An 18908-nucleotide genomic window follows, 5' to 3' on the forward strand; every position below is an offset into this window, starting at 1 on the left:
CATCCGCATGAACAAAACAATCTGTTCCCCATGATACACGAGGCACAGTCTATACCATACATACATAGCACGATATCAAGGCCCCAATAGCTACAGTATGGCCATCTTTATCAAAGTAAACCTTGCAATCCCATGTTTTAGGCCACTTGGCCTGATTCACTTAATGCTCAATATTTTTTCCATGTCCTTGTAGAAAACGTCAACTTCGCAAAATACAATAAGTTGTGTTTTTGTTGTTACGTGAGATCCGTAACCGACGAAGTGGTTAGGCTATGTACTATACTCTTAACTATGGTAGGATAATTATTTTTCCTTTTTTGTGTGGAAATTCTAGAAAATACTTTCTTTTTCCCCCGCTTAACAGCAGATGTGGTCGTATGGTTTATTCATAAATGGGTGTACTAGAGCCTTGTTTACATGACATTTGTTGCATTTAGCACGATATGCCAGTTTCGCGTGATTTTTTCGAAAGTATTTTGCTCGATCTTTCGTAAAATTTGAAAGGTGTACCAACTTACTGTTTGTACACAATTGGTAATTTCTCTATGCTCAATATTGTTTCCATGTCCTTGTAGAAAACGTCAACTTCGCAAAATACAATTAGTTGTGTTTTTGTTGTTACGTGAGATCCGTAACCGACGAAGTGGTTAGGCTATGTACTATTCTCTTAACTATGGTAGGATAATTATTTTTTCTTTTTTTGTGTGGAAATTCTAGAAAATACTTTCTTTTCCCCCCGCTTAACAGCAGATGTGGTCGTATGGTTTATTCATAAATGGGTGTACTAGAGCCTTGTTTACATGACATTTGTTGCATTTAGCACGTTATGCCAGTTTCGCGTGAATTTTTCGAAAGTATTTTGCTCGATCTTTCGTAAAATTTGAAAGGTGTACCAACTTACTGTTCGAGTAGAGAAAAGAGAGATGGATCAGTGTTAGTGAATGAAAATACTTTGTACAGGAAAAGAAGTCTGAAAGTATTTTGAAACACTTGATACGAAAAAAGTTCATGAAGATTTCAACTCGTTCTTGAAATAAATCTCCTTCTACTGTGGTCAGAGTGCCATTGTTACGTAAAAACCACAGACCAGGAAAAGGCAAGTACCGCTTTTGTTTACAAACAATGGCAGCGCTTCTGTGTTGGGAGCTCAATGCTCATTACTTTCACGGAGTTACCGTGGGTGTGTGCACTCAAGCGTGAGCGATATGCAGGCTGCATAATGAGCAGTGGTGTGCTGCTGGCTGGGCCTTCGATCATCGCCGGTTAAATTTGCGAGCCTTCCCTAAGGGAGGTTTAAGGATATAAAATGGGCGGATTGGAGGTAGTGGATGACTAGGGGGGGGGGGGGGAAAGGGGGACTCACCGCACCAATGTTGGGTTATTTTCCCGACAACCTCTGGAGGACGAGGATTCTCTCCTGACTGGTTCTCCATTGCCTCCTGTAGCTTAATCTGCATCTGATGGAGATTGACCTACACAAACAAAAACAATCAAAGAAAAGGAAGATAAGTATAGACCTTTCAAGAAATATATATATAACATACAAGCAGGGGGTAGGAAGCTTCCTAAATTGGGGGGCACAACATCAGAGGGGCACTTTCTCATTCCACAACCACCACTCGTTATGCTATAAACCGATACACACCGGCCATATCACTTAAATATATATGATGTGTTATTATGCTATCAATACTATTTATTGAGATTGTTTATTATTAACTGTGCTACAAAAAGATTTGGGATGCCATTTTAAAAATAGCATGTACAGACTAAAAATAAATAATTAACATAAAATATTAAGATGAACAAAGGCTTAAGATATCCAAAAGACAGTTCTTCATCAAAAGGGGCAGATTTTATTTGCCAGTAGGGCACATTTGCAATTTTAGAGAAAAGTGGGGGGGGGGGGGCATGTGCCCCAGAGCCCCCTGATGCAAGCAATGATAGAAAGATACTACTTAATACAGCCTTTTTTCTTCTTTTTTTTGGTAAGAGTGCAGCAGATTGAGTGAATAGAGAACGGATGAAATGTATTAACGTTTAGCAGATTAACAACGAGATGCAACCAGCTGAATCATCAAGACATCTTACCAAGTACACCCGAGCCCTCTCTGCAGATTCAAAGGCTGCTACCAGTTCATCATTTATAGCTACTTCTCCACCTTTATGTGCTTTAAAGAGAAAAAAAAAGGAAAGCAAAAGTTGGAAAACGAAGAAAAGACAGGAGGAACAGTTTATAAAATTATAATACTTCATGATTTTACTGACTGGCACTCAATATTTTACGAATGGGGACGGAACAGGGGACGGGAACATGGGAGATGAGGACAGGGGATTGGCAGAGGAAGGGCAAAAAGGAAGGGAAAGGGGGAAGAGGATACAGACCAAACTTCAGTAAATATGGTTTCAAATTTACCATATTGCTGTACGTGGGCCGATAGAGAAGAAGTATGCCAAATGGTGGCAGCAAACACTGCTTTGACAGCCTTCTCGATTTCTTCGCCACCGACTCCTGCACCGAGCTGTCTCGCCTCTGAAGACATCTCGTCGCACCTGCCGAGAAATAAACAGCAGTATCCAGTTTACAAGAATTGCTGTAAGCACTTAAACGTACATTAAGTCCCAAGAGGCGCTAAATCAGATTCCAACAGACTTTTGCTGTTTGAGCAGTAGTATGGAAAGGTTTTGAAATGCTTTTGATAGTTTTAGAGTTTGTGAACAAGTTTTCTGCAAAATATGTTGTGTCCTTGACTTTGCTGTCAGTTTTCAGTGAGGTGTGGATACTCTATAGATATCCAGCCATAGAATACACACAACCTGGGAGACCTCTTCTGAGTTAATACAGATGATGAATAACCGTCAAACGGCTTGCCATAGTATTGTCTATTTGAAGACTCTCTTCCTGCGTGTGCTAAACTAAATCTTGATAAACTTCAATTATTATAAAAATAAATAGTAAGTGATATTTTCATGCATTTTAAGTAATATTGCTCTTTCCCAGATCATAATAACAAGAAATATCTGTCTCAAAATACTAAAATAGGCAATGACAGATAGCTAGGTGAAAACAGATCAACTGTTATCGTTTCTAAGTGATTTGATTACAATGGTAACAGCTACACTATGTTACTTAGGCTTGTGAGCCCATGTGATGAAACATTCAAAAAATGTAAATTTTAACTGTTACCATTCAGGCTCTAAATACAGTCTGTGAGTTAACTGCTTCCACCTACAACATCTTGTTCTTAACATTAATTATGACTGTTTAAACTTATTCTTTCAAGATTAACCAATCAAAACCCCCCAACACATGGACCAGAGACAGTGGTCTACGATGTCACCATGGCGATTATGATGCAGATAATTTACGACAAATTTCAAAAAATTCTGCCACCTGAAAATGATTTCAAAAACATCTACATGCTCCTTTAATAAAAAAGAACCTCAAAGTTATCCTTAAATTTACCGTTGCCATAGTAATTTTGCCTGTTCTGTCTCTTCCTTCTCTCCAGATAGCTGTTTTAGCAGCCCTAGGAGAGCTTCATCCCCGTGGTTCTTTTTCTGATCTCTGGCCGTTAATTCAAAGGTCTGGGTCTGAAAGTCAAAAGTACCAGACACATTGTCTGTCTGTCTCTCTGTTTGTCTGTTTGTAATGTGGTATTAGGGGGAAGAGACTCCAATACTTCAACTAGTAATTGGTTATGTGTGGGATTCTGGTTTCAACTTCAAATATCAAAAACATCCGGGTAAATATATCATTCTTAATCAGATCTGAATATCTTAATACTGAGATTATTGTAACAAAAAATGAAGTGGAAATATATGGGCATTGAAAAAAAACCAAAGGATTTTTGTGGAAATAAAGCAGGTTTTATACATAATTCTCAACTGTCGTTATCTTTCTGTGTCAAATTTAATGGTCGTGTCTATTTTTTTACCACAATTTGACCTCACAAAGCAAGTTTTAGTCTTATTGGGCAACTTAAGTAAAACATTCTAGTCTTGATATGAAATACTTTATTCATTGTTTATCATTTCTAATTACTTAACCCAAACATGTTCTTTAAATCTTCATATGAACAACAGAACATTCTTGTATGACCTCTATCTCACCGAGACTAATTTGTTATGCTGCATCTGACAGAATGACCTGTGTGTTAGACTATGTAGTCCAGTCACTTTTAGTTGAAAGATCCTCGGCAGTTTAGTGACCTATCTCTCAATACTTACAAGTGGCACAAAATGCAATCTGGACTGATGACAACATTTTGTGTGTAATATATAATGTATCATAATGAACTTTAAGCACAGAAATTTTAATATGCATGCTAGTTTCCTTCACTGTAACTATGCTCTCAAAACCAAAGCAGTCAGTCCTAGAGAAGTGGTTAGGCTAGCTTTTGAACATACACATATAGCGATAGGATAGTCTACATTATCCAAATTATTATGTGTCATTTCACAGTTCATGATTTAAGGTATTCCTTTTACCTCCTCCTGTGCATTCCGGAGCCCTCCACGAAATAGAGATGACCACTCCTCGATTTGTTTCATAATTTCTCCTCCTCCTCCAACCACGAGGCCAGTTTCTTGATTCTCTTGACCTTCTTCCACATCCTCTTCTATGAAAAAAGGATTTGATTCAAAAGAAAATTTCTCACGACAACCGAATGTAAACTGATAATGAAACCATTCATTTAACTTGATGAAAGGCAAGACACTCATATCAACAGACTTGTGAAGAACCCCCCAAAAAAATTGCTAAAACTGCTAAAACGTCAATATTGAAATCAGATTTTAAGCCGAGTTTGATAAAAAACAGCTGGATTTCTATTACAAAATCAAATGATGCTTAAAATGTAGATTTAAAAAATAACTAAAAATTCTTTGTTAACATTTTCACATTTCATTTTGTTTAATTTCACCATTTGGCAAATAAATCCAATCTGAACACAGGCTTTCAAAAGTATAATTTGTATTATAATTTTTGTTTGCGAGTTTCTCATTGTTGACTGAATGAAAATAAGTAAACCAGATAAATATATTGCATATTTCTTTATGATAATCCAAAATGGCTGTTAGTAGTTTTATATCTGTAATACCATTAAATCTTTTGTTTCCCTCTCATTCAAAATTGTCTATTTCTTTTATTTAGTAGAGCATTCTGAAGTCAACAGATCAACTCAATGCTAGCAACAAAATGAAAACAAATATACAGCTAATCTCAAACTGTGCTAAAAGTGCAATTCTCATAAAATCTGTCAAGATTCCATAGGTCTCCTTGATGGACAAGAGTGAAGGAGAGGGGAGAATGCTGGGGGTGATGGGAAGGGGGAAAAAGGTAGGGGGAAAGGGTGAAAGGGAAGAGGGTTTAAAGCTTCCTTCAGCAACAGAGAAACACAAATATGATGGTGATCCTACTAGGATTGAGACAAAATGCTTTCAAACTTTATGAATTTACCAACACCAGCTTTTGATGATTAAATGTGTAAGTTTGTAAACAATGTTTTCCTGCCTTCATTTAATATTTACCAAGTGTTTGATGCATGGCATGAGAACAGAACTTTCCGAGCAGCGAAGACAAGCTCAACTGCATATCTTGAGTCCAGCAAATGCTGACATCTGCCTGTCCTTTAGCCGTCACCTGTTGATCAAGAAAAAAATCATCAAATTTGGTTCAAAACAGACTCTCTGAAGTAAGTGGGAAAAACTGTGGATGCCTAAAAAATACTCTTTAGTTCAGAGTAAGGAAGCCACACATATCCTTAAAATGGAAAATCTTATCCGTGTTGATTTGGCAAGGTTTGACATGAGGTTTGAAGGGTTTCAGAGATATAAGTCAGAATTCTCAACATGCAATTTACATCCCCTCTCTCATTGAAAATCACATTTTCAAAAGTCTGATAGAAGGGGGAAAAAATTTATCAATCAAAGCAAGAATGAAAATATTGCCTGTCATCAGATATGAGGATGAAACAAAAAATGAGTAAGCTCCTCTTTACAAATTTTTGCACATTGTTTTTTTTTTCATAAGGTCATATTCACAAGTCTTGTGAATGGCCAATATATTAAGTATTAAGCTTGCAGCATACACAAGCCTACCTTTTGCAGTGATGTTGTAAATTATATAGATGCCATATCAGAAAGGACTTATCTTTCAATGGCAAGATATAACAAAACTACAACTCTCACCACTGTTGGAATCACTAATAATGATTGAAAATGAACTCACTGTGAATTTATATCCCCAAGCATTTGTTGTACTGTCAGAGTGAAACAGGAACTGTAGTCTGTCAATACTCTTGAATGTAACAGTCTCCGGCCACTTGTCGGAACCAACTTTCTGGTCATATCGAACTTTTGTTCCTCTGGTCAAGGTGAACTCCAAGTAATCGTACCTATTAAAGACGTGACAAATAAAGTTGTTACCAAACATTGCATGTCTCAAAATGTCCATAAGCCAACTCCATTTTATCACTCTGAAATGTAAACATAACTGTGAAGCCAAATATCAGTTACATTATGAGACAGATGGAAGAAAGCTAGGCTTGAAAATCTCCTATAAAATCATGTGGTAGGATAGTATCAATCTCCAATGACAACCCTGTAATGTCTTCTTCTATCACTGATTGACACCAAATCAGTTTTTAAGGAAAAGAAATGAATGTAACTTGTATACAGTTTTGCATAAACTAAAGATACGTGATCTGATATCAGTTATACCAAAACAATCCCAAGGGTGACAAACTTTTAAATCTCTTTAGGTAGATCTTCTGGATGAACCAAATCCATCCTTCCCATTTCTTTTTGTAAACCTATTTTGATACAGACAGGCATCTGCAACAGCTGTCTATGGAATATTTAATACTAAACCTAGTTACCTGCCACGACATACGTACATGGAATCTGCACTAAACCTAGTAACAGACCTGATGTACAACAATGCAGTTTATAGGAAGATATAATGAAATATTGTTACAGACATGTAGGCATGAGGCATAGTTATATAGGGAATTTGTACCAAACCTAGTTACCTACATGACAAGCAGGAAATTATATTAGCAAACTATATTAGGACCAGAAATCTGACATATCACTTTTAATGGGATCTATTCTAAACGTAGCTACAGACTTTGGTATCTGGCACAGGTGTTTATGGAATGTATACTTAGCCTAGTTTTACCTGCCTATCATGCAAGAGGTCTGCAGAAAACCTAGTTCATAAGGTACTGAATATCTGACATTTCTTTTTTTTTTAATAAGTGATCTATATGAAACCTAGGTACACAAATCTTAAATCAGACATAATCTTGGCATGAATCTACATTAAACAATTACAGAAACAACAAATCCTAAACTTTCAAAGTAGCAACTTTTCTATTCCATGCTCATCATAAACTTATTTTGTGTCTTCATTTTCAAATTGACGTACCTCCTCTCTGTTTCACATCTGGAGTCAAACGTGATGTGAAATTCTTGAGCTCCCGGGCAGTAAAACATTTGAGTGATGTTTTGATTATTCTCGTAGTTGTGCGAGGATTCCACATTCCAGGTACGGAGGGTGACCAGCTCATCTGAATCTTTTAATTCGGAGCTTAACTCCATCTAAAAAACAAACAGCAACAAACAAACACAGTCAACTATTAATCAAAGCGACATCTCATTCTTTTTTACTTTACTTTGGAATAATTTTTACAAAACTCAGAAAGGATTCCACGGATTAATAATAATACTAACTGGCAGATATTTTTACGACGCAAACAACATTTAATGGCCTCAAATGACATCTTTATAATGTGTTACAAATTTATCAAGGACAAATGAAGTTGAATGTCATCCAAGGGTGGTCTGTAATTTAAATGAAGTTAAAAGAACATGGTTTGGTTAAGTTTTTAGAATTTATGAAAAAAAAGGATTGATGTCAACATTTTAAATTTGCAACTGAGGAATCGACAGGCTGATCAATTTTGCCTGGCAGGAATATTCCAAAGACTCGGTACATTTTCAAAGGTGAATCTTGAATACCAGAATGGTTATAGAAACTTTATCATCACTCAAATTTGACATATCACAACTTACGTTCTAACTAAAGTCATACTTTGAAGAAAAGCAATAGCAACTTTGTGTTATGCAAAATGGCAGGAACTTAATACATAAAATAACCTTTTATGAAGAAATTGGGTGAATAAAGTGTGGGGTATGGTGGAGGTGGTTGGTAGGGCCTGTTCCCTAAACCCATCCCCCTATCCCACCCCTCCCCCAACCCGCACTCCAATACATGCCGTCCCTCTCCTGTTCATGAGAAACATAACCTTACACTAAATACAAAAGATTTCCCCTTGCTTGCTACTCACAGTCTTTTCGTTCTTTACCTCTATTTTGACACTTTCTAGATTGACCACTTTGTGGAGTTCCTCTGCTACCTTGAAGAGACGGTGGGCTAACTGAAGATGTGGGATCTTGCTGTCACTCATCCAATGCAGAATGGTTATCTGTAAATTGAGAAGAGATGACAAGAGCGATATGGGTGTAGTGACAGTTAATAAACTGCACTGCAAGCGAGCCTATAGAGTATTCCCTCTCGCAAATGGAACAGTCTACGTATTTTGTTGACAAACATTCTATTGTCAAACTTTCTTGTTAAACTTCGCCAAACGAGCATGGACTTATTGTATAAGATACAATAGGACAGGTGTTCAACGAGAGACAGTTTTGTATTATACGTTCACGTGTACAATGTACAGCTACAGTGTTTTAAGTAACTTCGTTCAGTGAATTGGTCAAGGAAGGTCGTTTCTTAGTCATAGTATTACTTTAGTAGGAAATTACTACAATATAACATCGCCTACACTACAGTGGTAGCAGGCTATTAAAGGCCAGGTCTGTGCATAGTCTCTGCAATATTCGGATATTCATCAGGAATCCACCGGACAATTATGTGTGGGATGTAGCACTACAACCCACCAATTACTAGCATTTCGGATTCAATTGTATGGATTAATATTATCGACTCAGTGCCCAGCCCGGACACCACTCTCGGAAGACGGCGTGCGGGTCGGTCATCGTGGAACTGGCAGATCGAGTACCCTGGACCAGCGTACAGGGAGGGTTAAACAACAGAACTATTATTAGAGGTTAGTAGTATTGATTATTATTATCGTTATTACCGATGATAGTCTCTAATAGTTGACAGACGAGACCGAAGCTCAGCATCTGATAAATTTCTCATATATTATGTTTTTACTACCGTTCCAACAAATTTGCAAAAAGATGGGTCTTGATAACATTCGCATACCGATAGGAAGAAAGAAGCTGTTATGAACAGCAAAAAAAATTTAAAAATATGCAAGTTATGAAACGACATATAGTCGATTCATACTTACCATCTGATGGAAGGTACTCTCCAAGAAAGAGAACTTGAGAGATTTCATGCATCCTATATTAGTTCCTTGCTGAGACCAAAGAATGACTGCATTGCAGATCCAGGAATACATTGATTTACAATCTGTAAATGAGATACAGGAACGTCAGGATCATAAGGGGGATATAAGCATTAACTGAAAGTTTAATATCATCCACAAACAATAACAATATTAGAGTGTTAAATTTGACTGATTTGTTAACTTGATCTGAAAAACAAAAGAACAGAAATGGATTCGATTGTATTTACTGATGACCATTGGATCTCCCTCCCTCTCAAGCCACTTCCATTTTCTTTCAATCCCTAGCCCTGTTCCCTAGCCCTGTTCTCTAGCCCTGTTCACTAGCCCTGTTCCCTAGCCCTGTTCCCTAGCCCTGTTCCCTAGCCCTGTTCCCTAGCCCTGTTCGCTAGCTCTGTTCCCTAGCCCTGTTCCCTAGCCCTGTTCCAGTCACAGTTCTACTAATTTGCCTTTCAGACGTGATAGACAATAATATAGTGAATTGGTTCAGCTTTTCATTTCTTGATACCAGTACCGTGTCTATCATTCTGTGCTTTTGCATAAACCCATTCTACACTCATGCATATCAAATCTACACCCATCAGCACCATAACTACACCCATCTGTGTCATGAGTGCACCAATCTCTACCATGACTACACCCATCTACACCAATTTGTAAACCCATTCTATACCCATCTCTACCAAGTCTCAACCAACTTGCATCATGACGGCACCCACTGCGTACCACATCTACACCACCAGTCTGTCCCGGTTCCTTCATCAGTTCAAAGCCTTCACCTACCTGTACTGCGATACATCACAACTACACCCATCTGTACCATGCTTACACCTGTCTGTACAATGCAACTGTACCACATCTACACTCATCTTTAACTTTGGATAAGTCCATTATACACCCATCTGCACCATGATTACACCCATCTCTACTATACCTATAACCCATCTATAGCAGTTTGTTAAATTCATTCTAAACCCATCTTTATCAAGTCTAATCCAACTTGCATCATGTCTACACCCTTTCCAAAACCAAGACCAAACCCATCTGCACCACATTAACACCAATCTATACCCTTGCATGCATTTATACAAAGTATTCCTTTACCATCGTTTCCGATACCACTGTTTCTCATACCATTGTTTCCGATACAGTTATTTCGGATACCATTGTTTCTGATACCATTGTTTCCGATACCACTGTCCTCATACCATTGTTTCCGATACAATTATTTCCAATATCATTGTTTCCGATACCATTGATTCCGATACAATTATTTCCAAAACCGTTGTTGCAGATACAATTGTTTCTGATACCACTGTTTCCCATACCACTGTTTCCGATACAATCATTTCCAATACCATCGTCTCCAATACCATTGTTTCCGATACCACCGTTTCCAATACCACTGTTTCCGATACCATTGTTACTGATACCAATGTTTCCGATACCATTGTTTACACCCTGCCTGTACACTACCCATCAACCAATTCCAAACCACATAGTTTCCCGTACAGTACATTCAAACTTACAACTTTTGAGGACATTGACAGCGATTGCTTCTGCCTTGGGTGTCTGAGTCTGGATGAGTTTTTGACACCAGGTGAGTAGGTTGACCTGTAGGGCGTTGAGCAGGTTCACCACGTGACTACACTCCTTGGGAGGAAGTGGATCGTTGTCCTCTATGATCTCCTCAAACTGTGGAATTGAAACCAAAACACACAGATCAACAATTGAAGCACCCTACAGGATTGTGCGATTGTCGGGTAACACTCTCAAACCTCTTTGTCATGCCCCGAGCATCGGCTAAAAGTTGCATTGGAAATGGACCAAATGTGATCCAAAGGGTTCTGTCAACTTCAGCAAAAAAGAGGTCAGTATGACTGATTTTATGTTAAGCTTTAAAGATTTTATGTTTTAAAATTTTATGTGTTTTATGTTTAGCTCAAAGACAAAAAAAAAGAAAGCACAATGAAATCGATAAGAGGTATGGTATCATTCTTATTGATATGGAATAGTTTTGCAAAATGTTCATCTTTTTTTGCCATATTCTTACCTCCTTGTAGGCCACACAGAGTAAAGTGTCAAACACGGACAGGATAGCAGACGTGTCCACGGTAACCTATAAAATAGAATAACACAAAGAGGTAACAGTCAAGTCAATATTAAATAACTGTTTCCAAGTTAGGAAGACATGAGGAACACTCACAGGAATTTCCTGTTACTGTAGATTCTGTTATAAAATCTCCCAATTATTTAATTCCAAGTTGTCAATCCAACCGAAACTCTTCTGTTTTGTGAGACATTTTTAATTATATCCTGCGAGAACGTCCTATCACACTGCTGTTCCGTAACTAGTCAAGTCTCATTTCAAATTATTGAACTGAAACTTTGAAGGGGTTCCAGTAGACCTTTTTGGCAATTGTCTCAAACATTCTTTGATTTAATTGCTTGGTTAAGGATTCACCACAATGCTTTAACACTAGTTTAAAGCACAGATATATTTTCTTACCGATTCTGGGCTGAGTAATTCAGCCAGACATCTGCAGTGACGACACTAATGTTTACACATTTTATCTTTTTGTTTGTTTTTTTAATTAATTTTGAATGAAGAACATACTGCTAAGTGGATGGATATTTTAAAGAAAAATTTTGAAACTTAGATTAATAGAAGATTAATATTCTTGTATTTACAACACTTTATAATCCTTAATTATTGGTAATCGCACCCACACACCCAAGTGGGCACAGTTCTCTTCTAGGGGACATTGCATAAGGGGTTGCCACAATTCACAAAGCTATGCTTACAAGATACCTCCCATGTCTCCCATTTATACACATCATGATCCAGCCATAACTCAAAACACTGCAACCCTTAGATAACAAGTCCAACTTCCTTAACCACTTGACCACAATGCATCTAGCTCTTACATAAGTCCCTGAACAAAACACTTTTATCCTTAAAATTTTGCTGATCGGTTCAAGTAAAATTTATGAAAATCTCACCTCAGAGACATCGGAGGGAAGATCCAGTAGACCGCTGGAATCCACAGAACCAAAATACCAACAGAGACTACGAAAGACTATACGAGAAGACAGATCTTCGGATGGCTTTAGTCGTTGTCATAGAAACAAACAAACAAACAATAGTAGAGTAAATAAGATACACATCATATCACGTGGGTTGGCGGGCATCACGAAAAAAGGGGAAATAATGAACGTCAATTCATGAATGGCAAATATATACAAATCACAATAATTTTTATTGGGGGGGGGGGGGGAAGAGAATGTTAAGAGCTAAATCACTGAGATAAAGTTTTATAGTAAACAAGCATTGGAAATACTGATAAATATTAATTAGCTGATATATGTAATTTCATCATTACATATATTATTATATATGTACTTATATATATATTATGATATTTATTACATAATTTTTATAATTAATTAATATAATTAGTAATACTGATATATAAGCATTGGATAAACTAATAAATATTAATTATTATTATTATTATTAACTGATATAATCAGTTATCATTATATATATTATTATATATGTACTTATATATGTTATTGTATTTATTACACAATTTTATAATTAATTAATAAAATTAATAGTACTGATAAATAAGCGTTGGAGGAGCATCGTAAAAGTAGTTTTTAGAACGGAGAATTCTTATGAAATGTGACAAAACTTTATCCAGCTGGATTGTAATCGTTGTTATAATTAGTCATGATATGATTCATTAATTAATGTAGTTTTAAATTGAAGAGATTCAGAGATTACAACAAACTCTTGGAGTATGACTTACATCATAGATCATGTTAAAGAGTTGCTTCTTCCTGGATTCCTTATCAGGGAAGAAAATGGGCGCTCCTGCCAGGGAAAATAAAAAAGGTAACATTTGAAAAATGAGGCAAATTAATAGCTAATAAATAACACACCGTTTAGTTTTGATATGACTGTGGATATATTTTGTAGAATATACAATCTCACTACGGGTGTTAAACATTAAGAGAAATTTGTTCAAACTTTTTGTTATATATCAACCCATCAGGCCTTGACCTAGCAAAACTTCAATGCATTTGTAAAGTCGGCCTAGCCATGGGTGAACTGGTGCGTAAATTGCTACCATCTCGGTGATCTAACCGACTGCGTTGGGGGCCTTGATACAAGCGGTTGCCATTTGGCACCTCAGAAAATGCTAGCATCTTTCACAACCAAGATGAAATCAACTTCTGTTTTTCAAACTGTGACCGATCCGTCCATGGTCCTAACCTATTTTTGGTATACGAATCTGGGCTGAAGATTTTATTTCCTTTAACTATTTTGTTGGTGTTATTTATACTAGCACATTAACGTTTTAAGTGTATTGTCTACATTCCATGGGTACTATTACATATCAGATAAATGAGAAAAAAAAGAAAATGTTAACAGTTCTGTAGCAAATACAGTAAGCAACGAGTAGAATATAACTTTTACATCTTCTCATTTCGGATGGCAGTAGATTCAATTGATTTCTTTTCATTTACGTTCAGTTGCGGATTTGAAGTTCGAGGCAATTAAAATACATCTTAGGTATTTGAGAGAATGACTATGAAAAGTGTCACGAATAGATGTTTTGTGATTATTGAAACGTAAGCGGAACCGAGATCCTGTTTCACCTACATAATTGCCCTCTTTACAAAGTACACAGTAGCATATGTAAATAACATTATTAGAATCACAAGAGGTTTAGACCATAGTCAACCCATTGGGAATTTGACCTCGGTGCCTGGGGTAATATGGGGGCATATTTGGCATCGAGGTTTGCAGATATGCAGACACATGCAGATAAGATATGCAGACACACACAAAAAATGTTGTCATTATGTAGACCATTGTGCGCATCGCAAATAATAATAATAATAATAAACAGTTCTTATGTAGCGCAACTTACAATAAAGTCTCGCTGTGCTGTACTTAACCCTGGTCATTGGCAACTTGTCACACCTACACACCAAAGTGTGCACAATGCACCACAGTGCACCACAGCCACGTGTCCCCTGGGGGACTTCCCATAGGGTGCAGCCACAAACCGGCAGGCAACTATAATTACAAGTCACCTCGCAAGTCCCAAAGTGTCTTGCCCAAGGACACAACACAATGATCGGCCAGGGCTCGAACCCGTAATCCTTAGATCACAAGTCCACTGCCTTAACCACTTGACCACAACGCTCTTGAACTAATAAAGTGCATTAACATATTTTGTAAGGAAAAGATGCCGTTGGAATTCATCTCTAGCTAATGGAATCTGTAAAATGGTGGAATTTAACATTCACAATTAAGCCTGGTCTGATGAGCTCACCTCATCATATCACTTGTGAAAAACACAGACCATTCCAGAATAATTTAGCAAATATTAAAAGTGACATCTTTTATTTCAAAGAAAGATAGCCTGTGCTAATGGTGACAACAAAAAGTGTGGGTCAGGTTCAAACCTTAAACAAAGGTCATTTAAAATAAAACAACAGTATTGGAAAATAAAATAAGTAAATCAAAAAAAATTTTTCTACGCGTTGAGAATTAATATTTCATATATCGTAAATTCTCACCGTCTAAAATCACCCTGGAAGCTGCCATGTTGACCCTTGACCCTAACATCTTGGAGGGCAGATCGGGCTCGAGAAGCTGGCATAAATGGTCAAACATCTGCTTTAGTAGAGTGGCATTGTTTATTTCGGTTTCCTTCGTCTCTTCGATGCTGCCATCTGGACCCTTATAAATACAAATGTAGAAAAATGCTCCAAATTTAATTGACATAAAAGTTTAACATTATTATTATATTCTCATCTAAACCTTTATGAAAATATTATGAAAAAATAGGTAGCATTTTAATACATTACAGATAATCATATATTGTCATTTGGACACTTATAAAAAAAAAAAATCAATTATCCAAGGAAATGTATTAAAAGGAAGCAAATCGGAAGCATTTGATGAAATGCCCACTTTCATTGCAAATTAATTTAAGAATAAATCAAAGTTATCAAGGTTAAAGTAAATAGTTTTTGAAAAAGTCATTTGCATATGACTAAGGTATGAATTGACGTACAAAATTAATTCAATTAACTTATTAATATTCATGATGTCACAAGACTTGTTGATGTCAATGGACTTGCTCAAGTCACCAATGTCATGTTTCAAGGAGCATAGGAAACATGACGATATCTCTCACATCCAATAAGGTTTTCTTTACATCCTAATGATTGTACTACAAACCTATTTCTTCTTTAACTCATTGTATGAGAATCAAAAGAATACAATTTATCCTCTTTGGATGTAGGCTTAGCTTTATATTAAACCTACAAACAAAAGATTATGCATTTTTGTTGCACTCCAAGCATAGGCGTACGAGGCGGGGGGGCAGACTGCCCCCCCCCAAATTTCCAGAGGACAAGAAATTCGGGCAAAAGTCCTGAAAAATTCGGGCAGCCTAAGAGGAGAAAAATATATATATATATATATATATATAAATATGCAGTAGCTTGCCCGAATCTTTTTCAAATTTTTGCCCGACAATTCCGTGGAGAGCGTTTTGTGTTATTTGTTTTGTGACATTAATATTAATATAGGCCTAATGATTTTCTTTATTTAGCATCATGATGCCCGAATATTTCCGTGCAATACCACCGTAAGCGCAGCTCATCTGGGCTACCACGTTTTTTCACTATCGCCCAAAATTAAATGTATACCTGGACATCCACGACATGAGTGTATATAAGAAACATTTTCTTTTTCATGGATGGTGGGGGGGGGGAGGGAGTGCCTACAAGCCTAGAAGTACAGGTTTATCATATTCTTTGTTATTTTTTTATACTTTTTTGTGAGACAAATTGCAGTCTCACCCGACACAGCGACATTATCCCGCCTACGTGTCGTTGAACAATGTATGTTTTTCTGGAAGTAGCTGAGTACTGTGTTAAAATAATAAATACGGTAACTAAATAGGAGCTTAACAAATAATGTTACCATTTTTTCTTCTTCTAATTTACCAAAATTTTTGGGGAAGTGTTAATTTCTAAAACGTGAGATTATAAAATAAAAAATGTTTAGATGCAACTTGCAAGGCCTCAGAAGTGCCATTTCCGGCAATCTGAGAGGCATTTTTTGCCCAAAATTTTTTTGTACGCTACGCGCCAACTCATGGTGGCGCTCCGCTTAGATAGTGTCACGGGAACTTTCGGGCACAAAAGTTTCTGCCCCCCAAACTGAAATGGTCCTGTACGCTTATGACTCCATGGCAACATTCCTAAAAGGCAAACAACATTACACATGGAACCTCTAGCTGTGCCCCTTAGCAACAAGATACAGCAAACTTTGTAATTTGGATAGCATATTAATCCATGTGGCTGTTTCATTCGAATACCTGACAATTTCTTACAGAAACCGTGTACATCAAGTAGTTAAATCATAACACACATACCGGCAAGCCTGATGCAGTCTTACTTCCCAAGCAACATATGATCATGTTAAATAATGAAATGGTGTAACCCTGTCATTGCTTCACTAAATATTCCATTAAATCATTGCATAATAATACTAATAATAATAATAATCATAATAATAATCATAATAATCATAATAATCATAATAATAACAATAATGATAATAATGATAATAAAGATGATGATGATGATGATGATAATAATAATAATAATAATAATAGTAATCATAATAATAACAACAATAATCATAATAAAAAGAATAATAATAACTAAATAAAACGAAATTGAATCTTATTTTCTATACCTCTGTTATGACTTTATCCACGCCATGCTTGATGTTGATCTCTCTCTGTTCAATTTCCTTGGTAAACTGTGGTATACTACTGTGAAACAGATGCAACAGCAACTCCCTGGACTGGAGGTAGGTACTCAGGCTGCTGAGAGATCAAAACAAATTACACTTGAATTAATCCTACAATATCAACAACTCCCAGGACAATATCAGCTGGTAACATCAGACTTTCAAATTTCACAATTTTAGCTTCATGCTATAAAAAAAATACCAGTGCTATATGTAAAAGCTACTGGAACTACTGGACAAAATTTGTCAGTTTTCACTGACAAATTTCCTGGACTACAACACACATTTATAACTATACAGGCTTTTACAAAGTTTGCCTGTTTCTTCCAGAAAAAAATACCACAAAGATTGTCTTGTTTCTGGTAAACACATTATCAAATTTATTTACAGTACATTTATTTATTAAAGGGAGAAGTTTGATTATACAAGAAGCAATTTCAAAACTACCAATCTTCTTCCCTCGCTACAAACTTTAAATCCCCACCATCCACATTCATCCTCTCCCAACCGTCAATCCTTAATTTTTCATATTTCGTCTATTTTGGAAAGTGGGTTTTGAAGATGAAGATAAAATAAAAAAGACTAAAATATACTCTACTTGTCAGGCAGCTGGAAGTAGAATTCACAAAGAGATTCGGGGTGAAGGTTCTCTAGGTTGAAATCCACCGACTGAAATTTGCCGTTTACTGCAGCTTCTTTCTTATTGATCTTTTCCTGTGGAAGAAATGATATAAACATAAGTAACTTATACTGTGAGAACATTTATCTTCCAAAGTACAACAGTAGTGAAGCATGTGTGGCTTGATGATGTCATTTCAAGGCTTGATGATGTCATTCCAAGACTTGATCAAGTCTTCAGCCTTGTGAATGAAGCAATATGAAATCTTTCGATATCTCCCAACATGGAATAAGAATTTGCTTAGATGTTTTGGGGAAACATGTTCATGACAGTTATCTCTATCACAGGGTTTCCCTAACTTTATCCCCCCACGAAACCCCCCAGTGGATGTCAGAGTTATCCACAAACCCCCAACATTTCCAGACACGATCTGTCTTTCTGACTTTTGTACATTACTAAAGTATATGATGTATCAGATATTAGTTCAACAAAAAGTACTGTAGTTTTGACCAGTGGCGTAGCCAGAGGGGGGCCAGGGGGTAGGTCAATGCCCCCCAAATTTGCTTTGTGCTACAGTCTTGCCTCCCCCAAATAAAATCCAGTGATTTATTCAAAGTACTTCTTTTTACATATTTTCGAGTTCTAATCACAAGTATTCATACCTCAGGGCTCATGTTCATACTTCATATAAGGTCAGAACTTGGTAATCAGACCCAGATATTACACATTTTGGGCCTTCATCATACCCACATATGGTTCCACTGAACCATTGGATGAGTATTTATGCAGACGAGGTGCCCATTAATACATATATTTCTTGGTAATTCCTACCATGAACCATCACGGGTTGCCCCCCTTAAGAAAAATCTTGCCCCCTTAACAAAAGAATGCACGAACCCCCTGGAATGGACTCACGCACCCCCTGGGGGTTCATGCACCCCAGTTAGGGAACCTCTGCTCTATCATATAGATCAATAAAGATGGTTGGGTTTGTGTC

The 18908-nt window shown here is 36.8% G+C and overlaps 1 protein-coding gene across 6 annotated transcripts in view; it reads right to left on the reverse strand.

The window, feature by feature from the left end:
- LOC139959327 (zinc finger ZZ-type and EF-hand domain-containing protein 1-like) overlaps positions 1-18908 on the reverse strand; it is an 84501-nt gene that overhangs the window by 37196 nt on the left and 28397 nt on the right. For 5 of the 6 annotated variants that reach the window (XM_071956807.1, XM_071956806.1, XM_071956804.1 and 2 more), the window contains 17 exons: positions 17891-18006; positions 17236-17368; positions 15039-15201; positions 13256-13320; positions 12444-12548; positions 11494-11559; positions 10970-11135; positions 9384-9505; positions 8373-8492; positions 7433-7605; positions 6233-6398; positions 5533-5644; positions 4492-4622; positions 3467-3594; positions 2417-2553; positions 2092-2171; positions 1364-1472 (listed from right to left, as the gene is read on the reverse strand). In XM_071956807.1, the coding sequence (XP_071812908.1) occupies positions 1364-1472; positions 2092-2171; positions 2417-2553; positions 3467-3594; positions 4492-4622; positions 5533-5644; positions 6233-6398; positions 7433-7605; positions 8373-8492; positions 9384-9505; positions 10970-11135; positions 11494-11559; positions 12444-12548; positions 13256-13320; positions 15039-15201; positions 17236-17368; positions 17891-18006 (2092 nt within the window). The remainder of the gene's footprint in view (positions 1-1363; positions 1473-2091; positions 2172-2416; positions 2554-3466; positions 3595-4491; positions 4623-5532; positions 5645-6232; positions 6399-7432; positions 7606-8372; positions 8493-9383; positions 9506-10969; positions 11136-11493; positions 11560-12443; positions 12549-13255; positions 13321-15038; positions 15202-17235; positions 17369-17890; positions 18007-18908) is intronic. The other variant, XM_071956805.1, reaches the window with a different exon arrangement.

Source organism: Apostichopus japonicus, chromosome 19, assembly GCF_037975245.1.
Source record: "Apostichopus japonicus isolate 1M-3 chromosome 19, ASM3797524v1, whole genome shotgun sequence".
Taxonomy (NCBI): Eukaryota; Metazoa; Echinodermata; class Holothuroidea; order Aspidochirotida; family Stichopodidae; genus Apostichopus; species Apostichopus japonicus.